Source organism: Schistocerca nitens, chromosome 5 (assembly GCF_023898315.1).
Source record: "Schistocerca nitens isolate TAMUIC-IGC-003100 chromosome 5, iqSchNite1.1, whole genome shotgun sequence".
NCBI classification, from domain to species: domain Eukaryota; kingdom Metazoa; phylum Arthropoda; class Insecta; order Orthoptera; family Acrididae; genus Schistocerca; species Schistocerca nitens.
Window position 1 is genome coordinate 756,792,161 of NC_064618.1, and position 26,234 is coordinate 756,818,394.

Below are 26,234 nucleotides of genomic sequence, written 5' to 3' on the forward strand. Positions count from 1 at the left end.
TTAGTGAAAGTTGACGTGCAACAGCTTTCCATATACAACCCAACACATCACTGATCTATACGCCCTTTTGTCTCACTGTATCCTAGATGGCGTTGTGTTGCCAAGGAGACTAGTGTACAGTTGTCATTCGTCTGGCTCCAAAGTGTCCATTGTGTACGTGTATTACAGGTAGTGAGCTAACTGAAAGTGTCTTCAAACATGGCAGGATACTCATTTCGTAAGCTGTCAGGAATGATTTTCATCTCCAGTCGCGTGAATGTTAATGTACACGAGGCTGCACAGTTGAATAAAGGCGTTTCGACACCGAACACAGCCGGGTCATCCACCCTTTGCTGTTTCGTATTCTCGCGTTTTCGGGACAGAATCCGTAGCACCACAGACTTCTGACCAAGGAACACCACGGGTTACTCGTACGCCTCACCAGGAAGAACACGTTCTACGGCCTGTCAAAGAAGAGCCAGGTATTTGCGCAAGACAAGTGGCCCAGGCATGCGGTACTGTCCAAGTTCAACATGCAGGTTACTTCACGGGCCACTCATGCATCGGTATCATCTTCAATCACTCACAACGGGAGAACATTTATCGATGGTTTGTTGCACAAATTGCTAAACCGTTGTTTGTCACTTCGGTTTTGTATACAGACGAGGGAACCTCTGAAAGAAATGGTATAACAATTTAGACAACCAACACTTAAAGACCGATCACAGTCCTCATGTTACTGTACAAGCTAGACATCAGCATCAGTTTAAGATTTATGTGTAGATACTGTCTGGTAGGGTCATACGTTATCCCAGCACTTCTTATTGGTGCTGTCTACAGGGAATTTTTTCAGAATACCCTCCAAGACATTCTGGAAAACGTGCCCTGCAAGTAAGAAGAAACTCGTGATTTATGCGTGATGGAGACCAAGTAGTTCTCAGTGTTCGCGATGCGCTACCATGACAGATGGACAGGTAGAACAGGTATAGTTCCATGGCCTGCACGTTCTCCCGACCTCAGTTGTCTGGACCCTGGGTGCGAAAACTGTCGACGTCATATAGGAGCCTGCGAAACCATTCGAAACAGTTAGTGAGTACTTGAAAGCATGCGACAGTCCGTGATTCGACGAGTGCATGCGTGTTTAGAAGTAACAGGAGGACATATCCAGCATTTATTATGAGTTCATATCTTAATAAGCTCTAATAACCCTAATTTCCATTAGTGGCTCGAAAATAATGGACTTTACGATATATGAGATTTTTCATGCTGTTTGGTCCCCAAAGTATGTAAAAGTATTTTTGAAACAATAAGTACACAACATATAATATTATTTAAAATTTATTTTATCATTTTCCCGGTCACTAGGCTGTGGTGAAATGTGGCATCAGTTAACCTCTTTAAGACCTTGCAGTTAACGATTGCAAGTTCTCTCTTATGAGGTGTAAAAACTAACTGCCCATTGGTTGGCTGTGTAGATACGAGGGTGGTATTAAATTCAATTCCTGACTGAGTAGTTCAGCTCAGCAGTCACTACTACCGATAGGAAAGTAAACAGAGGTATAAGCAAGAGGTGGCAGCTGCAGGTTCCCGAAATACACCTAGATCCTTTTCTGGTCCATCATTTTCAAAGTATGCCTTTGGGACCGAACACACAGTTGTCAACGTTTCTGTCATCGTTGATATGTACGATACTGCAGTGCCCGTATTCTGCATGCAGCATGCTCAGGTAGCCCAATGGTAATACGACCGCTCGCGGTAAGTGGGAAACCGAGTACAACTCCCGATCCGGCAGTAATTTTCACTGTCGTCGTTCCACTATGCAGCTGATGGTTATCCATAGCCGCAACTGCGAATACATCTCATGGATTTCTTCGTTAGGCTGTTTAGTAGCCTTAACGATTCCACTTGAATCTCTTCCACTGTACCAAATCTTCTCCCCTTCAACTTTAGTTTCTTCAAAGAAGAAGTCACACAGAGGTAAGTACGCCGGATGGCGAAAAACTGTCAAAAATTAAAAAATCCTGAATCATGTACACCGTATTTCATCGCGCTCCATCAAGGTGCTATAACCTGTTTTTGGTATTCCCAAGTTTTCTTCTCAACTGTCGGTATAGATCTCTTCAGTGGTCGTCTTGCCGGGAGGGAAGAACTCTTCATAAACATTATACGTACTTAATGTCAATTTTGGTGCACTTTACGATTGCAGTGACTGATTTTTAATTTCAGTATCACAACCAGAAAGCACAATTTTAGCACAAGTGACAACCTTTGAGAGAACGTTGTTTACGTTCACTACAGAATTCTTTGTAATGTTGCTTATGATCGTCTTGGAGCAGTAGTGGCACAAATTTTGCCACTGGCCATAAAAACTGCTACACCAAGAAGAAATGCAGATGATCAGCGGTTATTCTTTGGACAAATATATTATACTACAACTGACATTTGATTACATTTTCACGCAATTTGGGTGCATAGATCCTGAGAAATCAGTACCCAGAACAACCACATATGGCCGTAATAGCGGCCTTGATACCCCTGGGCATTGAGTCAGACAGAGCTTGGATGGCGTGTGCACGTACAGCTGCCCATGCAGCTTCAACACAATACCATATTTCATCAAGAGTAGTGATTGGCTTATTGTGGCGAACCAGTTACTCGGCCACCATTGGCCGGACGTTTTCAATTGGTGGGAGATCTGGAGAATGTGCTGGCCAGGGCACCAGTCGAACATTTTCTGTATCCAGAAAGGCCCGTACAGGACCTGAAACATGCAGTCGTGTATTATACTGCTGAAGTGTAGGGTTTCGCAGGGATCGAATGAAGGGTAGAGCCACGGGTCGTAACACATCTGAAATGTAACGTCCACTGTTCAAAGTGCCGCGAATGCAAACAAGAGGTGACGAAGACGTGTAACCAATGGCAACCCCATACCATGACGCCGGGTGATACACCAGTATGACGATGACGAGTACTCACGTTCAATTTGCGTTCACCGCGATGTCGCCAAACACGGATGCGACCGTCACGATGCTGTAAACAGAACCTGGATTCATCTGAAAAATGACGTTTTGCCATTCGTGCAGCCAGGTTAGTCGTTAAGTACACCATCGCAGGGGCTCCTGTCTGTGATGCAGCGCCAAGGCTAACCGCAGTCATAGTCTCCGAGCTGATAGTCCATGCTGTTGCAAACGTCGTCGAACTGTTCGTGCAGATGGTTGTTGTGTTGCAAACGTCCCCATCTGTTGACCCACAGTTCGAGCCGTGGCTGCACGATCCGTTACAGCCATACGGATAAGATGCCTGTCATCTCGATTGCTAGTGACACGAGGCCGTTGGGATCCAGTACGGCGTTCCGTATTACCCTCCTGAAACCACCGATTCCATATTCTGCTAACAGTCATTGGATCTCGACCAACGCGAGCAGCAATGTCGCGATACGATAAACCGCAATCGCGATAGGCTACAATCCGATCTTTATCAAAGTCGGAAATGTGGTGGTACGCAATTCCCCTCCTTACACGAGGCATCACAACAACGTTTCACCAGGCAACGCCGGTCAACTGCTGTTTGTGTATGAGAAATCGGTTGGAAACTTTCCTCATGTCAGCACGTTGTAAGTGTCACCACCAGCGCCAACCTTGTGTGAATGCTCTGAAAAGCTAATCATTTGCATATCACAGAATCTTCCTGCTGTCGGTTAAACTGCGCGTCTGTAGCACGTCATCTTCGTGGTGTACAAATTTTAATGGCCAGTAGTGTATAACACTAAACAGGTAACGCAATCCCTAGGTTTTGCAGGCGTTTTAAATGATCTGTATACGAGATTACGGAGTCAAATCGATATGTTTCTGTGCATTTCCTGGCGTGCTGCCAGTTGCTGGGCGTCCGGAACGATCGTTTTCATTAGTAGATGTTCGACTGTTTCTGATATGCTTATGCCACTATGTGACCTGAAACGCAGTTTCCAGGAGCTTGGTGCAGCATTTGCTACGTTTATGCAGCGGTTTCCCCAGTTTAACACAAAACTGCATTCAGACGTGCTCCTCCTCTACTTCAGACATCGCAAAACTGCAAACTCACAGACACACAAACATGGAAATGTACTCACCATCAACTATCCAAACCACTCAACTCGAGTCACTTGCCACACTGATACAAGAAGGATGTGTGCGGAGGCACTCAGCGGTATTTCAGCGCACTCATAACCATCTGCACATATAAGTCAAATTTCGAGCTCATTTTGACAGTGCCTCGTATTTGCGCAGGTGAGTTTGGCGCTTGGCTGCGCACGGACCTGCGCTTGCAGCTGTGGCTGCTGTGCCTGGCCGGCGCGTGGGCGCCGCGCCGAGGGGCGTCGTCGACGTCGGCGTCGTCGCAGCTGTACAGCGCCTACTCCGGCTGCGTCGTGGTGATCCTGCTGCTGTTCGTGGCCAGCCTGCTGCTCGCCATGGTCCACTACTGGGGGCACATGCTGGGCGTCACCATGAACGCCTGCCTCATGTTCGTCTACCTCATGAACGTCGTCAAGATCATCGCACTCCTAAAGATGCAGCCCTCTGCTGAGAAGCTCATCACAGAGCTCGACAGATGCATGCAGGTAGGCGATCTGTCAAATCTGACCGCTACTAACATGAGCCGTATCATTCGACGTTACAGTGGCACTAATCCACGTGAGTACGTACCTCACAGACGCTGCGAATATATTACCAGAGCTTTTCACCAACGCTAAAACAGGGCCTTGAGAGCCAGTCCTGACAAAACTCTACCATCTGTTGAGCATGATGTATGAGACAGACGAAATTCCCTCAGACTTCAAGAAGAATATAATAATTCCAATCCCAAAGAAACCAGGTGTTGACAGATGAGAAAATTACCGAACTATCAGTTTAATAAGTCACAGCTGCAAAATACTAACGCGAATTCTTTACAGACGAATGGAAAAAACTGGTAGAAGTCGACCTCGGGGAAGATCAGTTTGGATTCCGTAGAAATGTTGGAACACGTGAGGCTATACTGACCCTACGACTTATCTTAGAAGAAAGATTAAGGAATGGCAAACCTACGTTTCTAGCATTTGTAGACTTAGAGAATGCTTTTGACAATGTTGACTGGAATACTCTTTTTCAAATTCTGAAGGTGCCAGGGGTAAAATACAGGGAGCGTAAGGCTATTTACAATTTGTACAGAAACAGATGGCATTTATAAGAGTCGAGGGACATGAAAGGGAAGCAGTGGTTGGGAAGGGACTGAGACAGGGTTGTAGCCTCTCCCCGATGCTATTCAATCTGTATATTGAGCAAGCAGTAAAGGAAACAAAAGGAAAGTTCGGAGTAGGTATTAAAATCCATGGAGAAGAAATAAAAACTTGGAGGTTTGCCGATGACATTGTAATTCTGTCAGCAAAGTACTTCGAAGAGCAGTTGAACGTAAAGGACAGTGTCCTCAAAGGAGGATATAAGATGAACATCAACAAAAGCAAAACGAGGATAGTGGTATGTAGTCGAATTAAGTCGGGTGATGCTGAGCGAATTAGATTAGGAAATGAGACACTTAAAGTAGTAAAGGAGTTTTGCTATTTGGGGAGCAAAATAACTGATGATGGCCGAAGTAGAGAGGATATAAAATGTAGACTGGCAATGGCAAGGAAAGCGTTTGTGAACAAGAGAAATTTGTTAACATCGAGTATTGATTTAAGTGTCAGGAAGTCGTTTCTGAAAGTATTTGTATGGAGTGTAGGCATGTATGGAAGTGAAACATGGACGATAAATAGTTTAGACAAGAAGAGAATGTGGTGTCACTGCCAGACACCACACTTGCTAGGTGGTAGCTTAAAATCGGCCGCGGTCCATTAGTACATGTCGGACCCGCGTGTCGCCACTGTGTGATCGCAGACCGAGCGCCACCACACGGCAGGTCTCGAGAGACGTACGAGAACTCGCCCCAGTTGTACGACGACGTTGCTAGCGACTATACTGACGAAGCCTTTGCTCTCATTTGCCGAGAGACAGTTAGAATAGCTTTCAGCTAAGTTAATGGCTACGACTTAGCAAGGCGCCAATTGTATCAGTGCATGTATCTTACGAGTCTCATTTGTATAGTCAAGAGAGATGTACCAAAGGAAGCATTAAAAGTTAAGTATATTCCAAAGCTACGTATTTTCTTTATAGCAGTCATAACGTATCCTGTTCCAGACTTGACGCCAGTCGGCGTGTGTGTACGCGTGCCTTTCGGCTTCCTCCTCAGTGTGGCGTGACTAGCTTGTTACGCCACAACAGAGAATAGAAGCTATCGAAATGTGGTGCTACAGAAGAATCTGAAGATTAGATGGGTAGATCACATAACTAATGAGAGGTATTGAATAGAATTGGGGAGAAGAGGAGTTTGTGGTTCAAATTGCTCTGAGCACTATGGGACTTAACAGCTGTGGTCATCAGTCCCCTAGAACTTAGAACTACTTAAACCTAACTAACCTAAGGACATCACACACATCCATGCCCGAGGCAGGATTCGAACCTGCGACCGTAGCAGTCGCGCGGTTCCGGACTGCGCGCCTAGAACCGCGAGACCACCGCGGCCGGCGAGGAGTTTGTGGCACAACTTGACTAGAAGAAGGGATCGGTTGGTAGGACATGTTCTGAGGCATCAAGGGATCACCAATTTAGTACTGGACGGCAGGGTGCAGGGTAAAAATCGCAGAGGGAGACCAAGAGATGAATACACTAAACAGATTCAGAAGGATGTAGGCTGCAGTGGGTACTGGGAGATGAAGAAGCTTGCACAGGATAGAGTAGCATAGAGAGCTGCATCAAACCAGTCTCAGGACTGAAGACTACAACAACAACAACAACAACAACAAACTACAGTCATGCTGCTAAAAATTTTATATGAAAACGAGTAACCAGCAAAATGCCTGTTGTTACTCATAGTTGTGTAAGTAGGACTAAAAAATAATAAAATCATATGTTCATTACTGACGAAAGTAAATATCTGTATATATTCTGTAAACCGACTCGATCCACATCATTTCGATGAAAAATAGTCGTTCAGTTGGCCTATGGTACATGAAGTGTAAATAACTAACACCTTACTGCTCAGGGGTTAAATCGCTTAGTGAATGACTGTAAATCGAGTCACTCAAAAATAAGTGTGTGGTGTCACCGCCAGACACCCCACTTGCTAGGTGGTAGCCTTTAAATCGGCCGCGGTCCCTTAGTATACGTCGGACCCGCGTGTCGCCACTATCAGTGATTGCAGACCGAGCGCCGCCACACGGCAGGTCTAGTCTAGAGAGACTGCCTAGCACTCGCCCCAGTTGTACAGCCGACTTTGCTAGCGATGGTTCACTGACTACATACGCTCTCATTTGCAGAGACGATAGTTTAGCATAACCTTCAGCTACGTCATTTGCTACGACCTAGCAAGGCGCCATATTCAGTAATTAGAATGAATTCTGTACAGACAATGTTGTGAATCATGTACCGTCAAGAGCGGCGTTCATCATTAATGGATTAAAATTATCAACTAATTACGTCCGCTTTCTGAATTCTAATTCCTTGTCATGTTCAAGACCTCACGTCAGTATATTCTTCCCTCCTCACGCCAGCCTGCGTTAGCTAAAACGCTTGCATTTCGGCCTCCTCTAGTAACACGATGTTAGCTCTTCTGCCAACACAACAAAGTGCTAACATGGTCATACCATTTTTTTCTGTCGCTTTTAACTTTCAATGAGTTCTTAATGCGATAATTCCCAATTTTGTTATTCGAACTCCAAATTAAACATTATGTTTTTATACGACTGACCGAGTAAGTCCGTTCAGAATTCAGAGGAAGGCAAGGACACATCAAATCCAATCGGATTTTGTCTAGCAAAGCACTATGGTGTTCAACCCAATCTTAAGAGTTCATGGCAGTTTTGTAAGGGACGATCAAAAACTTGCGTTCCATATATGTTCCTTGCTTGTATGTCAGTGCTAATACACTCGCAACGGAGGCGCGCTGGTTTGCATATAAACTGCGACAACGCCCTCAAACGGAAACTTTTTAATCGGTCCTTGTACTTTATACAGTATGGGTGTCTTTGTCTGATATGGCAATAGACTTTTGCCAGAATGCTTTCAGCATCTGACTACCTATGACAAGAGAAAATTGAGTCTGACATGGTCTTATTCAAGCTCTGGGCAACTCTTCATTTATCTGCTTCATTATGAGTCACCCGTCTCCACACCCAAATAAGGTAGCCGAATGTAACGTGCGTTGTGGAGCACATTTTCACCAGTATTTCGTCGATAACCAGAGCAAAAGTAGTGCCGTGTTGTTCTTATTTTCTGATTTGAAATCGAAGGCAACCTCCACGGTCTCCCACGTAGTGGAAGTATGTGACATTGTTGATGGTGTTATTCTGTGCCACTCATGGGGCTGTAGAGATCCCCATCGTATTGGAGCTAGCCGTGGAGTTCATGCTTTCACCACATCTATATCTACATCTACATCCATTCAGTGCTCTACAGATACCTTAACGGTGTTTAATTTTCTCTTTAGCGTTAGTTCGCCAGGTGTGCGAGTAGGAGGAAATATGTCTACACATCCGTAAAGATATTCAAATCTGTAAACTCAGCCTCTATGTGTAGATTGTGTTTCTCGTGCACTAAGTCTCCTCTTTAGTACTTTGGTTCCACCTCCACACGCGAGGGACGTCAACAAGTAATGAAACACATTTTTTCTGAAAGCAGGTAGGGTTTATTTAGGATTCCAATTACCCACTCCTTTAGCTACAAAACCGTACTTCCGTACATAATCTCCATTCGATGCAATGGCTTACCAGGAGGGCCTGTATGCACACGTGGTACCACTCGACTGGTCGACGTTGGAGGCAACGTCTTGCTACATAAATAACATCCACACCCACGTGCTGCTACCCGCATCCTTCATTGGGCCAAACAGAAGGAAGTCCGAAGTTGCGAGTTTCGGGCAGTAGGGTGGATGAAGAACCCATTGGCAACATAGCTTTTAATAGTCCAACTAGTGACGATTGTGTCAGCATTGCCCCAGAGGCGTCCAGTTGAGCAGCCAAGCTTCTGTTGGTGTCCGTCGATCACCTCGAATAAAAGAGTCAGCAAGTTCCAACACTGCAGGAGTCACAGCTGTATGCGGCCGGTCGGCACGCGGAAGATCAGACGGCTATGCACGACCTTGTTGCAATGATGACAGACTCCATGATTTTGTTCGCTGCTAGTCTTCGTAGACATTCTGTAAGCGCCCATGAATATCTTTGGTTTTCTGCCAGAAGAAACTCAATGACAGCTCTCTGCTTGGAACGCAACTCCATTACAGATGCCATTCTGAAGGTTACGTGAGGCACCGCCACCCTTCGGAACCTTATTAAGCTGTAGCAGGTGAAACGATAATATCCCACGATATCTCAAATTTTTTTAGTCTAAAATTGGCTGAGAAAATAAAATGTGTTGCGTTTTTTATTGAAAACCCCAAGTATCTTTTCAGTCAAGAAATATGGATTATCAAATTGCCTGTACTTCACGTCAGACAATATAATTCCATGATTGTTCGTTACTCCATAAGCTGAGAGATCGCAGCAATGAAAAAGAAACAGAAATGGTATGATTTTGGAGTACTCCGTCACAGTGAAGTCAAATTATCACAAAAATCTGACGTCACAGTTTAGTGCTTACAAAGATTTGATAATTGTAATGGGAGAATGTTGAGAAAATGAATTAAGAACTGGAAATGCGTTGCTCAAAACTGAAGCTGTGTTTGTATCATTTTACAAAACTTTGCAGCTGTAAACGTTTCTCCTATATTCAACAAACTGCTCCGAGACATTTGTATCTGAGCAAGCACTGTACTCTGTCGCCAGATCGCCGCATATCCTGCCTCACTGAGCAAGCAAGCCTCCTACGTATGCGTTCTGAGGCGTGACGTCCGACATCTTTGTGCCCACCTGTGTTTTCACAGTCCTTCAACCACTTTTCATAGATGATTACGACAGTAGCACGGGAGCAGCCGACCAGCTTCGCTGTTTCCGGCATGCACTCGCTTACGTATGTCGGTGTTTTTTTTTTTTTTTTGTTGACCGCTATGGTTACCAGAATTCGTCTCTGTTGCGCTCATATACTCTCAATTATCACGTACGACACCACCCGATCCCGACACTGAGTCTTATGGTGGCCAATGATCATTATGAATATAGTGCAGGGGTTGGACATAATACGGAAACACTGTGATGCAGCGTCAAGGGTAACCGCAGCCATGGTCTCGGAGCTGATAGTCCATGCTGTTGCAAACGTTGTCGAACTGTTCGTGCAGATGGTTGTTGTCTTGAAAACGTACCCTTCTGTTGAGTCAGGGATCGAGACATGGCTGCACGATCCGTTACAGCCATGCGGATAAGATGCCTGTCATCTGGACTGTTGGTGATACGAGGCCGTTGGGATCCAGTAAGGCGTTCCGTATTACCCTCCTGAACCAACCGATTCCGTATTCTGCTAACAGTCATTGGCTCTCGACCAATGCGAGCAGCAGTGTCGCTATACGATAAACCGCAATCGCGATAGGCTACAATCCGACCTTTATCAAAGTCGGAAACCTGATGGTATGCATTTCCCCTCCTTACATGAAGCATCAGAACAACGTTTCACCGTCAACGCCGGTCAACTGCTGTTTGTGTATGAGAAATCGGTTGGAAACTTTCCTCATGTCAGCACGTTGTAGGTGTCGCCACCGGCGTCAACCTTGTGTGAATCCTCTGAAAAGCTAATCATTTGCATATCACAGCATCTTCTTTCTGTCGGTTAAATTTCGCGTCTGAAGCACGTCATATTCGTGGTGTAGCAATTTTAATGCCCAGTAGCGTAGTTGGTGGATGTTCATCTAAGGACATTTTAGTTGAGAATTGTTTTGTTAACCAACTTATTGTTTTTAAAGTGTCTTCGATCACTCCTCAGGACGAGGATACCTTACCCATTGTACAATATTTGTTCCCTAATGTAGACGCTGTGCTTCAAGAAGACAAGCCCCTGCCCACACAACTCGTATCGTCTACGAGTGGTTTGGTGAGTAACAGGATGAACTGTCACAGCCCCCTTGGTCACCACAGTCGCCACATCTCAGTGTTATGAAGGTTCTGCGATCTACAGGGTGATTATAATTAAGTTAAACGTTCAAACCGCTGTAGAAATAACGCCATTGGTCATAATGACGTCAAAATGCAACGGAAGGGGAAAAACGTGTGACAGAAGAAAAATAAATAGTTAAAAAATGTAGCAATAGATGGCAAACTTACAACAATGCCTAAGGTGTACGTCTGACGTTAAACAAACTGTACTACACAGTGTACGTGGGTGTACATCTGTGATACTGCTAGTTACGTAAGTCCATCCACCGTGGCAAAGTCATATCACATCGGATGGAAAAAATCGGTTTTTAATTGTCCTGAGGCCAAAAACCGCATAAAAGGCATGAATCAAAATCAAATCGGATTATTTATTTCCGTGTGACTGGCGCAATACATGTTCAAAATGCTGTCCATCGTTTTCTGCAACAAGTTGAAATCGAGAAACAGCATGCTCCGTAACTCATAGAAGTGTTTCCAGGGTCATCTTCGGAATGTGTTGCGCAATGCGTGCCTTCAGTGCAACTAAGTTTGCAATCGGGACACTGAACACGCCGGCCGAAGTGGCCGTGCGGTTAAAGGCGCTGCAGTCTGGAACCGCAAGACCGCTACGGTCGCAGGTTCGAATCCTGCCTCCGGCATGGATGTTTGTGATGTCCTTAGGTTAGTTAGGTTTAACTAGTTCTAAGTTCTAGGGGACTAATGACCTCAGCAGTTGAGTCCCATAGTGCTCAGAGCCATTTGAACCATTTTGAACACTGAACACAACATCTTTCAGATGGCCCCACAGCCAGAAGTCACACGGATTAAGATCAGGTGACCGGTACGGCCAGGCTGTAGGGAAATGGCGGCTGATAAGTCTAGCATGTCCAAAACGGCGCTTCAGCAGCTGCTTAACTGGACTTGCAATGTACGGAGGCGCGCCATCTTGCATAAAAATCATCCCGTCCACTCATCCACACTGTTGGAGAGCTTGAATGACGTGGTAGCGCAACGGACTTTCATAGGGCTTACCAGTGACGTTACAGGTAACAGGACCGGAAGCACCTGTCTTTTCGGAAAAATATGGTCCTATGAGAAATGACACCGTAAAATCGCACCACACAGCGACCTTTTCAGGATGAAGTGGTACTAATTGATTTACGTGTGGATTTTCCGTTTCCCATATTCGACAATTCTGTTTATTGACATACCCTGTCAGATGGAAGTGGGCTTCGTCTGCGCACAAAATCTTCCACGGCTAATCATTGTCCACTTCCACGCGAGCAAGAAATTCCAAAGCAAAGGTCTCTCTTGCTGGCAGGTCAACAGGAAGCAACTCCTGCACATGGGTAGTTTTGAATGGATAGCAAAGAAGGATATACCGTAGGATTTTACGCATCGTCCTCATGGGTGTGTCCAATGTTCGGGCAATTCTCCGTGCACTACACCTCTGCACCTCCTGCACTGCTGTGGCCACTGCTTCTTCTGACCCCGAATCAATTTGTTTCCTCCCTCTACCAGATGGCACACCAAAAGAGCCCGTCTTTTCGAATTTCCGAATCATTTTCTCAAGACCCACGGCAGTCATCGGACAAACGCCTTTTTTCAAACCCTTCAGTGTCCGGAACTTCTGCAGAGCGACGTGTGCACAGTCATCATTCTTGTAATACAGCTCCAGTCTGGAACCGCGCGTCCGCTACGGGCCGGCCGGAGTGGCCGTGCGGTTCTGGGCGCTACAGTCTGGAGCCGAGCGACCGCTACGGTCGCAGGTTCGAATCCTGCCTCGGGCATGGATTTGTGTGATGTCCTTAGGTTAGTTAGGTTTAATTAGTTCTAAGTTCTAGGCGACTGATGACCATAGCAGTTAAGTCGCATAGTGCTCAGAGCCATTTGACCGCTACGGTCGCAGGTTCCAATCCTGCCTCGGGCGTGGGTGTGTGTGATGTCCTTAGGTTGGTCAGGTTTAAGTAGTTCTAAGTTCTAGGAGTCTGATGACCTCGGAATTTAAGTCCCATAGTGCTCAGAGCCATTTGAACCATTTGTAATACAGCTTTATAAGCAGAGCGCGATCCTACATTGAGACAGTCATGGCGAACGTCGCAGACGCGAAACGAAGAAAAGCCGTGTACCCGGCATTTTTACACCATCTTCAATGGGTCATGCCCATGGCAGGTGTTTTCTTTTACGTTCAAAAATGGCTCTGAGCACTACGGGCTTAACTTCTGAGGTTATCAGTCCCCTACAACTTAGAACTACTTAAACCTAACAAACCTAAGGACATCACACAAATCCATGCCCGAGGCAGGATTTCAACCGTTCCAGACTGTAGCGCCTAGAACCGCTCGCCACCCCGGCCGGCTTTCTTTTACGTATTCTGACACATAAAGCGCCATTGATCAATTTTCAGTTTATTTTTTTCTTCTGCCATACGTTTCCCCCCCTACTCCGATAATATTCCGTTGAAGTTTTACGTCATTATGACCAATGGTGTTATTTCTACAGCGTTTTGGAAGTTTAACGTTAATTATAATCACCCTATACTGTGGAGAGAAGAGTGCGGGTTCGCTATCTACCTCCGTCGTCGTCATCTGAACTACTTCGCAATTTTGTAGGGAGAATGGTATAAGAGTCCCAGGACATGTATTTATCCTTTCCGAGAAGACTGGAAACAATTTTGGATGCAATTGTTTTTCCTACACCACATCAGGCATGGTAATGTATGGTGTTTCTGATGTTTACATATTGCTGTCCATCATCTATACAATCGTGTAGCAGTAGTCGAGACTCGAAGTCGAAGCACAGCCCGCAATACAAAACGTGTTGTCCACAGGAGTACGGCCGGGGTCTGGCGCCGGAGAAGGCGGCCGTGTTCCAGTGGACGGCGCTGAAGAGCCGCATCGTGTCGGTGGCCCGCATCCTGGTGGCGCTGAGCGGCTGCCTCTACTGGGCGGTCGTGCCCGCCGCGCGCACGCACGCGTGCGGAGGCACTGTGCAGTGCCGCGACAGCGTGGGGCTGCCCGCGCACGTCTGGTACCCCTTCTCCTTCACGCAGACGCCCGTCTACGAGGTAGCTTCCAGCATTCGTACACTGACCGTGATAATACTGAGATGAAAAAGCTACAGGTGGTACACACCTTTAATTCACTCTTGCAGGTTTCGCTCATCAGACGGAAGCGTTATCTCACGAAACACTAGTCTCTTGGCAACTTGTTATGGGGTTAAAAACATCACTCGGTACATCACTCAGTTACAGACTGCTGTGAGTAGGATCAGCTATGTGCACTACTGACCATTAAAAGTGCTACACCAAGAAGAAATGCAGATGATAAACGGGTATTCTTTAGACAAATATGTTATACTAGAACTGACATGTGAATACATTTTCACGCAATTTGGATGAATAGATCCTGAGAAATCAGAACCCAGAACAACCACCTCTGGCCGAAATCACGGCCTTGAAACGCCTGGGTATTGAGTCAAACAGAGCTTGGATGGCGTGTACAGCTACAGCTGCCCATGCAGCTTCAACACAATACCATATTTCATCAAGAGTAGTGATTGGCTTATTGTAGCGAACCAGTTACTCGGCCACCATTGGCCAGACGTTTTCAGTTGGTGGGAGATCTGGAGAATGTGCTGGCCAGGGCACCAGTCGAACATTTTCTGTATCCAGAAAGGCCCGTACAGGACCTGAAACATGCAGTCGTGTATTATACTGCTGAAGTGTAGGATTTCGCAGGGATCGAATGAAGGGTAGAGCCACGGGTCGTAACACATCTGAAATGTAACGTCCACTGTTCAAAGTGCCGTCAATGCGAACAAGAGGTGACCAAGACGTGTAACCAGTGGCACCCCATACCATCAACTCGGGTGATACGCCAGTATGGTGATGTCGAATACACGCTTCCAATGTGCGTTCACCGCGATGTCGCCAAACACGGATGTGACCATCAAGATGCTGTAAACAGAACCTGGATTCAGCCTGGGAGCAGCCGACCAGCTTCGCTGTTTCCGGCATGCACTCGCTTACGTATGTCGGTGTTTTTTTTTTTTTTTTGACCGCTATGGTTACCAGAATTCGTCTCTGTTGCGCTCATATACTCTCAATTATCACGTACGACACCACCCGATCCCGACACTGAGTCTTATGGTGGCCAATGATCATTATGAATATAGTGCAGGGGTTGGACATAATACGGAAACACTGTGATGCAGCGTCAAGGGTAACCGCAGCCATGGTCTCGGAGCTGATAGTCCATGCTGTTTCAAACGTTGTCGAACTGTTCGTGCAGATGGTTGTTGTGTTGCAAACGTCCCCATCTGTTACTCAGGGATCGAGACGTTGCTGCACGGTCCGTTACAACCATGCGGATCCAGCACGGCATTCCGTATTACCCTCCTGAACCCACCGAATCCATATTCTGCTAACAGTCATTGGCTCTCGACCAACGCGAGCAGCAGTGTCGCGATACGATAAACCGCAATCGCGATAGGCTACGTGCCGACATTTATCAAAGTCGGAAACGTGATGGTACGCATTTCCCCTCCTTACACGAGGCATCACAACAACGTTTCACCAGGCAACGCCGGTCAACTGCTGTTTGTGTATGAGAAATCGGTTGGAAACTTTCCTCATGTCAGCACGTTGTAGGTGTCGCCACCGGCACCAGCCTTGTGTGACTGCTCTGAAAAGCTAATCCTTTGCATATCGCAGCATCTTCTTCCTGTCGGTTAAATTCATCATCGTGGTGTAGCAATTTTAATGGCCAGTAGTGTATTTCTTCCGTTATCCATGGTTTCTTCACAGTTTTCTTCTTTGTAATTATGTAATACTTTCTAACATGTGTGATTGCCATTTTTAGGTATGTCAGTTTCTCTTCAACCGAGCTTCCCAGTGAGCTATTGCGTATCGCAGCACCAGAGAACTTCAAGCGTATCTCTTCATTACTTAATACTTCTCCATCCCACTTCTTTGAGCATTGATTCTACCTGACTACTCCGTTAAGCTTCCGTCTACTCTTCATTACAACTAAATTGTGATATGATTCTATATTTGCTCCTGGGTGCGCCCTAATCCAGTAACTGATTTCGAAATATCTGCCTGACCATGATGTAATCTTACTGAAATCTTTCCGTACTTCCCAGTCATTTCCAAGTATACCTCCTCTTCTTGTGATTGTTGAACACAATATTCGATATTACCAGATGCAATTTATTGCAGAACGCAGTTAGTCCCTCTTTTCTCTCTTTCCTAGTACCAACCCCATACTCTCACGTTTACCTTTCTTCTTCTCCTTTCCCTACAATAGCATTCCAATCCTCCGTGGCTAACAGATTTTCATCTCGGTTTACTTAATGAATTACCCGTTCAATATCCTCATATACTTTTCTACCTCTTCATCTTCTGCTTCCGACTTCAGCACGTATACCATGACTATCGTTGATTTGGTGAGAATAAGCCTGTCACGGACTTTTTACAAGGTGGTAAGTGATTGTCATCGACTATCGTGTGGACTTTATGATGATAATACACTGATGACCCAAAACATTATGACGACCTGTTTGATAGCTTCTTTTTCCTTCTTTGGAACGAAATACGTAACTGATTCTGCGTATCAGGGATCACACAGTTTGTTGGTAGGTTAGTGGAGGTATGGGGCATTCTACCAACAGTTCGTGTAATTCGCGTTAATGACTTGCTGCTGATTCGCGAACCCTATTATACGGCCCGATAGCGACCCAGATGGTTTCGATAGGATATATTTTAGGCAAATTTCGTCTTCTAGACATTAACATGAGTTCACTATAATGTTCCTCAAACGACTGTGGCTTCGGGACGTGAACAATTATACTGCTGAAAACTGCTTCGCTGTCGGGGAGAACATCAGGCATGAAGAGATGCTGGTGTTTCGCAGCTGTTAGCGTGTCTTTGATTAATACCACAGGTTCCATGCAAGCGCAGCAGAATGTCTCCCATAGCATAATACTGCTCCCACCAACTTGCGTCCTTGGCCCGCTGCACGTTTCGACTCGCCATTCACCTGGATTACGGCGTTTGCGGAGACGACCATAGACCTACCGCAGCAAAAAAGTGATTCACTCAAAGAGCCGACACGTTTCCATTGATCGACCTCGAAACAAGACATTCCCGTGTCCACCGCAATCGTAACTGACGATGTCGTTGAATCGATATGTGAACACATGCTGTGTTCGTCTGCTGCAGAGCTCCATGTTCAACATTGTTCGATGTACGGTCTGCTCCGTAATACTTGTGCGTGCTCCAGCACTGCGGTCTTAAGCCACAGATCGCCATCTGTTCCACTTCACAGAGTAGACAAACCTCCGAACTCCACGTTCAATGAAGAGTCTCCTACTCCTATAAGACGAATCCCTTTAAAATAACTAGGATATATTTTGTTTAAAATGTTCGAGTTTGTTAGCTCGTACTAGAATAGCCCTCTATAAAGATTAAAAATAATGTGCACCCGTGTATTCATCAACACAAGAAAAGCTATCAGGAAAAGGGCGTTGGCAGTACGACGACGGGGCATAAAAGATATTGACCATATGTCGGAACCGAGCTCTGACAAATGACGACCAGACCTTGAGCAATTTACACAGCAACACTAACAGCTCCTTCGAAGGGCATCTAGCGCTGCCGTTCAAATCACTACATACCGTATTTCCCGATCGCTGTGGACATCCTATACTTCTCTGTGTAATGTTTGGTATTAATTTTGACTATTGTGTGTAGTTCATCTCGTTGGTAAGGTAATATGTTGCCGCTGTAACCCAATGTGGGTATTTACTGAGCGAAAGTCTTGCCACAACTTGTGGGGTGCCTGTTGTAAGGGATCCATGATCCCATAAACATAGATGCTAGTATGCGACACCCATGTCGATAGCAAACAGGAGTCGATTGTCGAGCACTGCAGGAGGCAGTGAGACTAGTGTTGAGTGAGCTGTACTACTGGAGAGACGGGGAAGAATGGTGGTCGAGTGAGTAGTAAACGGTAAATTCACCGGAGTATGACAAATGAGCGCGTCCCCCCGATCGTTGTGGGGTTGACCCTCATCGAAACCGATTAGCGAGTGACATAAAAACAAAAGTGGCAAGTGCCGGATTACGTGTTTCGCGTCAACCGTGTCAGCCAGCAACAACCATGGATTGTAGTGAATGTTAACCATCATCATTGCGTGTGACGAAATACTTAAAAATCAGTAACCAATAAAAGATGTAACCGTAATTAAACGTGGAAGGCGAAGGTAGCAACTGTCTCAGAATTTGTGTGTTAGTAGAAAATACATATCAGTTTGTATATCGTAACCTTTATGGTTCTTAATAATAGATAAACTTTCAATGATTAACTATTCCGTCTCAGAACAGCAGCACTCGGTTGAAATACCCCCGAAAGCACACGAAAAAACCGATATCCTTTCATCCATTAAGCACACGGTCATATAATCACAATAATTAACTGTTTGGCGGCTTCGGTAAATCACGCAAAACCCAATAAAGGACATCACGGGGGTGTTTCTCTGTACATGCCGAGAATGCCCGGTTTGAGACCTACCCATTTTCCGTGCCAACAGCTTTATTTTGTCGACTGTACCTGCAAACAAAGAAAAAGTATCTTTAATAATTTTGCTTTTTCGAGGTGATTAACAAAAGATTTACTATCCTTTGAAATGATCCGTTAAGCAGCTTTGATAGAAAACCTATCAGAAGATTCAAAGCAGTACCAAATCCAGTCGGATACAGGGCTGATGGAGCGGTGTCCGTGTGCAGGTGGTGTACACGCTGGTGGCTGGTGGCCTGTTGTGTGGAGCGCTCATCTCGTGCATCGTGGACGCTTTCTTCGTGTCGCTCATCATCTACCAGGCGGCGCACCTGCAGCTGCTCAACCTCATGCTGGTCAACGTGTGCGGCCCTCAAGGCGAAGCAAAGCCCGGGCTGGCGGCCAGCCACGACCAGAAGCGAAGAGAAGCGGCCGAGTCTGCAGACGTGGAGGGCGAGATGAGGCGCCGGCTGGCCGAGTGCGTCTGCTACCACTGCGACATCGACAGGTGAAGCGGGCTACCGCGGGGCACTTGCAGGCATGCAGTCAGGATCAACTATCTGTTAATCGCTTTCTTGGTCTGTCATATAGTCCATAGCAATGAAGGAATTCTTGATTCATACAATAAAGAAAGGTAGAAGAAGAAATTAACCTAAAACGCCTAATTTCCACTAGCAATTCTATGTATGAATACTGAATGAGAGAAAGGAATCATACTATTTAGAAAGTCCGTTTCCGTTTATAGAATGACCTCACTAACAAACATCGAGGCGTGATTGGTCCCGCACAGCGAGTTATATAGAGTGCAACAAAAATATGTTCGGCACAAATTGCAGGACACATTCCTCATCTGTAGACAAAGAAATTATATTGTATGAACGTGGGCCTGAAAACGCTTTGTTTCTATGTTAGAACTCGTTTTCCCCTAATGACTGTCTGTCGAGTGTTACACGTGGACCAGCTGTATCCATGCCATTTACAGCGCGTGAATTCATTATTCACCTATTGTAATGGGGTAACAGCTTCCTACAACGAATGAATACTCGTATCTCTAATTTCCTTGTTGGTTTTTATTTTTATTTTATTTTTATTTACGCGTCAAAATCAGCAGGACCAAATTGAGGAGCAAATCTCCAAGGTCATGGAACGTGTCAGTACATGAAATTACAACATAAAAGTAATAACAGATAAAAATAAATGTTCATGAACCTAAAAAGAGTCAGTCCATAAGTTTAAGTAAAAGCTATCAGCAATACAACAAGAATCAGCTTAATTTTTCAAGGAACTCCTCGACAAAATAGAAGGCGTGACCCATGAGGAAACTCTTCAGTTTCGAGTTGAAAGCGCGTGGATTACCGCTAAGATTTTTGAATTAGAGTGGCACTAGAGTTAAGGAAGTCCGATACAAATGCAGGTTTGATTTCTGCCGAGTATTAACCGAGTGAAAGCTGCTTTTTCTTGGGAATAAACTAATATTGGTAACAAGAAACGACAATAAGGAATATACATATTGAGAGGTCAATGTCAAAATACCCAGACTCGTGAACAGAGGTCGACAAGAGGTTCGTGAACTCACACCACTTATTGCCCAAACCGCCCGTTTCAGCGCCAAAAATATCCTTGAAGAATGGGAAGAATTACCCCAAAATATAATACCATATGACATAAGAGAATGAAAATAAGCAAAGTAGACTAATTTTCGTGTCGAAGTATCATTCACTTCTGATACCGTTCGAATAGTAAAAATGGCAGTATTAAGTCCTTGATCAAGATCCTGAAAGTGGGATTTCCACGACAGCTTACTATCTATCAGAACACCTAGAAATTTGAACTGTTCAGTTTCACTAATCATACGCCCGTTCTGTGAAATTAAAACTGCAGGTTTTGTTGAACTGCGTGTTAGAAACTGTAAAAACTTAGTCTTACTGTGATTAACGTTAGTTTATTTTCTACAAGCCATGAACTGTGGTCATGTACTGTACTACTTGAAACCGAGTCACTGTTGCACACAACATCCTTTACTACCAAGCTAGTGTCATCAGCAAACAGAAATATTTTAGAGTTACCCGTAATACTAGAGGGCATATCATTTATATAAATAAGTCAGCTGATTTACGTGCACCGGTACTCTTCTGCGAATGATTTATTCAACAAAGTGTCAACCGCGATTTCAGTGCAAGGCTGTTCTTCACAGATGAAGCGTCATTTCAACGAGGTCACATTCTAAATTTTCACAATCGGATGTACAGGCAGAAGTCAATCCTCACGCAATTGTTGAAGCAGGTCACCAAAGATTTTTTTGTCAATGTTTGGCCAGGCATTGTTGGTGACTGTTTTGGTAGATCCTCACTTTCTTCCACCCAAGCATTATAGTAATTTCGTAGAAAATGTTAGCAAATGTGTCTGTAGCAGTGAAGCAAAATATGCATTTCATGCACGGTGGAGGCTGGTTCAAATGGCTCTAAGCACTATGGGACTTAACATCTGAGGTCATCAGTCCCCTAGACTTAGATCTACTTAAACCTAACTAACCTTAGGACATCACACAGATACATGCCCGAGGCAGGATTCGAACCTGTGACCGTAGCAGCAGCGCGGTTCCGGACTGAAGTGCCTAAAACCGCTCGGCCACAGCAGCCGGCCACCGTGGAGGACCTCCTCATTCTAGTGCTAATGTCCGACGGCTTCAAAATAATAGATTCGGTGACAGATGGATGGATAGAGATGGACCAACTGCCTGGCCTCCACGCTCCCCGGACCTAAACTCATGGACTTTTATATGTGGGGGCATTTGGAAGATCTTATGTATGGAACCCCAATACAAGATATTCGGAGTCTCCGTGCACGTGTTATGGAAGGCTGCGGAAATGTACGAAGTACTCCAGGGACGCATCAGCGCATTCGATATTCACTACGACGGCGGGTTGATGCACGTATCAATGCTCATGGTGGGTATATTGAACCTCTACTCTGACAAAGAGTTGCGTGTGGTATTTTGGTGCATTCTGCTGGTGTTGTGGTTCCCATCATAAATAATTGTAGAAAATGAATTGTGATATGAAAAAAGCTTTTTCAGACTCATTTTCATACAACACAATTTCCTCACACAAGGAATGTCTCCTGTAATTTGTGCCGTTCATTTTTGCTACACCCTGTATTACGTCAAGCAGTATGTTCTTCAATGAATCTTTCACTCTAGAGTGGTGTTAGAGCTGTTTTGAATTTCTTGGCAGATTATTACTGTCAGTGGGAAAGGAACTCAATCGAACCCAGTGCCTGCGCCTCGTGGCAATGATGCTACTGACTGACCTATCCAGTACCTGGGAAGGTCAGTCAGTAACAGCTTTGTCACTGAAGGGGTATACCAGGTCAGAGTTCCTGCCTCGCTGAGAGTTTTAATCTGCCAGGAAGTTTCCAAACATATTTTTGACCCGTTATTTATGAGTTTAGTGCACAATACATCCGAGAGATACGGAGAACAAATAACAAAAAAATTTATCATTGACGTTCTATTAAATTTGCAGTTTCAAACAGCCTGCCCTGAATCTCACTGCGTGCCTGATACGTTCAGGGTAATGACTTACCAACTCTGTTCAAAGTTACAGAGCTCTGTGTCCTGATGTGAAACGCATGATCGATTCAGGCAATCAGCACACTACTAGAGGTGACTGGAGTAAATTACACAGTACTCCTGACACACAACAGAAGATAAAATCGGACGAGTGTTCCCCAAACTCGGCACCTCAACACTGAAACGTTCTGGAATTCTGTGTGTCTGGTACCAGAAGGCAGTACGCATCAGCGCGAGCAGTGCTGGACCAATAATATTAATAAGATCCACCACAGCTATACTCATTCAAATTTATAATGTCGCGACCGATTTAGTTCAAAAGAACGTCATCATGTGCACAGCCAACAGTATTCAAAAGAAATACAGAGTTATGCCAGTATCATGACTTCAGAACAGTTATCTTACGTGAGATAACTAGGCTTTTTAATTGATGATGTTGGCATAAATCTGTGAAAATTTCCAATGAAGATTGTTGGAAGTGTAGCCAGATGATGTTCTGTTGAATGAAACAGGTCGTGAAACAACAAAAGAGTATCAGTACATCTGTGCTGGTTTCTTGCTAATATCAACAAGAATCAGCTGTGGATCGCATCAGATTAGCACTGTTCCATCACTTCTGTAATATGCAGGAACTAACGATAAATTGCGCAAGTTAGTCGTGTCGCCAGAAGTAAGAGTTATGAGATATTACACACTTAAAGTTCGCGGAAGAGATTTGTTCTGGAGATCTAATTCCAATCACATGGCCGGCCGGAGTGGCCGAGCGGTTCTAGGCGCTACAGTCTCGAACCGCGCGACCGCTGCGGTCGCAGGTTCGAATCCTGCCTCGGGCATGCATTTGTGTGATGTCCTTAGGTTAGTTAGGTTTAAGTAGTTCTAAGTTCTAGGGGAGTGATGACCTCAGCAGTTAAGTCCCATAGTGCTCAGAGCCATTTGAACCAATCCAATCACATGTTGCTTTAGTAACGTAGGGCATAATTCATAAACAACAGATTAAAAGAAAAATATGCTCATTGACAAAAAAATGTTTTGTATGTGACTCATCTTTTTTCAAAGTTTTCCAAGGAGCTTGGCATTAGGACGTATCGTAATCTATTAAAGTATAATACCTTTGCCTGCAACACACTTATTTCTCCAGTAACTAAAACAGTTATTTTTAACGTCTGTTCAAATGGCTCTGAGCACTATGGGACTTAACTGCTGAGGTCATCAGTCCCCTAGAACTTAGAACTATTTAAACCTAACTAACCTAAGGACATCACACACACCCATGCCCGAGGCAGGATTCGAACCTGCGACCGTAGCGGTCGCGCGGTTCCAGACTGCAGCGCCTAGAACCGCTCGGCCACCCCAACCGGCTAAATGTCTGTAAAACTTTTCTGCGTCGTAGACCAAATCATGAAAATCCATATACGTTTATACCACGGTTCAAATAGCTTACATCAGTGTGTAATACTACCATGGCAACTTAACGGAAATTCTATACCTTGTTGAAACGACTACTCCTGTATTTCACTGAGATGAGAGTAGCTAAAATGACGCAATTGATTAAATGGCAGCATAGGAAATGATAACTAGGGAGCGTCAACACCAAGAAAGACATAAAAACCTTGGAAGTTTTACGGAACATAAAACATTAAAAAGTCGAACCATGAAAGAAGTTATCCCATTTACATGGACGTTGGTCACATTATTCGAATGTTTCAAGGATCTGTTAGACACAAAAATAAAGGGAGAATACGGAAGAGAAAGAGGAAACGTCACAGATTGAGATGATATTGAAAGTTAAAGCTAATGGGGACTGTTTAACTGATTGATTGTGTTGGCATATTTTTAGTGTTCAAACAACATTTACTTTTCAAAAGAAAAAACAGACATAAAGTGTGTTAAACAATTTATATATAGAATACTGCAGACAACTAACAGGTGCTGTAAGACTACAGTGGACAAGGATCCTGGGTTGGCAAAGACGGTTTAACTCTGGCCCTAAAACGGTGGATAACGCAATTTGAATTGATATAACGCTGAGCAGACTTTTGACTGATCAAATCTACTGAACTTTCTCTGTATAGGTGCAGCTGAGAGCAAGTGGCGACTGAGATCTGTAAGCCCTGACAATGCCGTAGCGGCAGTACGTTACCCTGTTTGCTTTGTGCGATGTAAATTGCAGCTGGCGAGATGAGTGACGCAGAGGTGAGACGTTGAGGCGGTACCTGTGAATCGATCGCGGCCATGAAAGAAATGCAAAAATCTCACGGTCTAGCGATTGGGCAGATCGATCGCAATTTACTCTCTACCAGCACCCCAGAATCACGGTAGATTTCAGCGTGTGACACACCCGTTCGCTGGTCGTACCAAGGACCAATTTGGCTCACTTATACTCCAGAGCGCACAAGGATACCAAATATAAAGACTGGTAAACAAAAAAAAAAAAAAAAAAAAAAAAGTTTGCCCTCGGTAAACGAGCGCTCCGAGACGTTTGAAGTCACACTGTCGGTACAGTAAGAACTTCACCACAGGCTCCCAAGTCTAAACTACTCGCAAGTAAAGTCAGTCTCAGGACAGGTCCCAACTACCAACCACACATGCGAGAACCTCGACTAGAAGTGTTTCCAGAGCAAAATCGCACACTCGAGTGCTATGCACCACTACAGAAAAAAAAATCCGTTTTCCCCCAAAGCGCACGAAAGACACCGTCTTCACCCCATCTTGAGCCGATCATAGCCAGAGACGCCAAATCTTCCTTCCCACACGACAGCAGAGATTCATGTCGAACAAGGGGAAGAGTTAAGAAACCTGCATCTCTGGGAAAAAAAAGAAACGACCGATTACTGGCTTTTTTAAGTTTTCACAGAGGGGGAAGATGATTTTCTCCAAAGTCGTGTCAGTTCCCACGGCAACAAGCGAACAGATACAATCTTAAAGATCTTTATCTAAATCACCTGTGCCTTGCAGCTTGTTAGTCCTAGCTATGAGTTGTAATAAGGATTCTATCCCTAAACGTTTCTCAAATGCTGGAGTTTCTTATACAACTGAGGCAGCCGATGGAAGTGGTTCACAGGCCTTTTATGCGGTATCGGCAAACACGAAAACTTGTAAACTTTTATTACATGTGGCTCTGCACACAATGCCTGGTTTGTGGCTCCACCGTGTAGATGTATCCCTTCAGACCGTCGCCCCCCAGCCCAGTCTTTGGCTGGCGCTATAGCAGGTAACACGGCATTGTTCTGTTGGAGACCTGTCTTAATAAGGGGCTACCATGTGTGTCCTGTACGGATGTGGGCCTGTTCGGCAAGATTTACTGAGGGATCGACTCGCCACCAACTGCTATCAGCTCCCAACATACCGTTTCTACGAGCTAAGAATTGTAAAAATACCTCGTGTTTCTAGCGCCCTATCAGGCTCCATCAAAGTCTTCTCAGGCCATTAACTTTCTAGATTTCCACTCAAGGTGCATCAGGTTGTAACAAAATCTTCAATAATTTTCCGTATACGAAAAATAGTTGAGAGAGTAACTTGTCCTCTCTCACTGCCCTCTACCTGCTGTTGATTTCTGCTTGGGTAATGTCTCACTGCAATATTGTTTAGTGTGACACAAACCATGTTTAGTGTGACACGAACCAGAGGAGATGTTTGAAAATAGTTGGAGAATCTCATCCTTATAACAGATATATATGTGAAAAATGTAGCTTTGCCGATCGGGATTGCCCACAGCTAAAACACATCCTAGCTTGGCCTCATTTATTCCAAGGGTCATTCACTCACATGAAGCTGCAAGCCAGCAAGAGTACATGAAAACATTGCTGTGAGATATGAATTATGTTTGGCCCAGAGGTCATTGCTACATCACTGACTTCCGTTAAACATTTGATAGGCGATTGAAAGACCTTGCAGCAAAGCAATATGCACATTCACCCCATATCCTGAGGTCAGAAATGTCTAATGTCCCCAATCATTTATTATGTTCTGGAGTATGAACTGTTCTGTGCTCATTGATTTACCCCTGCTCTATCACTCA

At 44.8% G+C, this 26,234-nt stretch overlaps 1 protein-coding gene across 1 annotated transcript in view; it reads left to right on the top strand.

Annotated features, from left to right (window-relative positions):
• Positions 1 to 26,234, top strand: part of LOC126260702 (odorant receptor 82a-like) — a 116,470-nt gene that overhangs the window by 15,610 nt on the left and 74,626 nt on the right. The window contains exons 2-4 of the mRNA XM_049958037.1: positions 4,245 to 4,576; positions 13,917 to 14,153; positions 18,876 to 19,153. Of these exons, the coding sequence (XP_049813994.1) occupies positions 4,245 to 4,576; positions 13,917 to 14,153; positions 18,876 to 19,153 (847 nt within the window). The remainder of the gene's footprint in view (positions 1 to 4,244; positions 4,577 to 13,916; positions 14,154 to 18,875; positions 19,154 to 26,234) is intronic.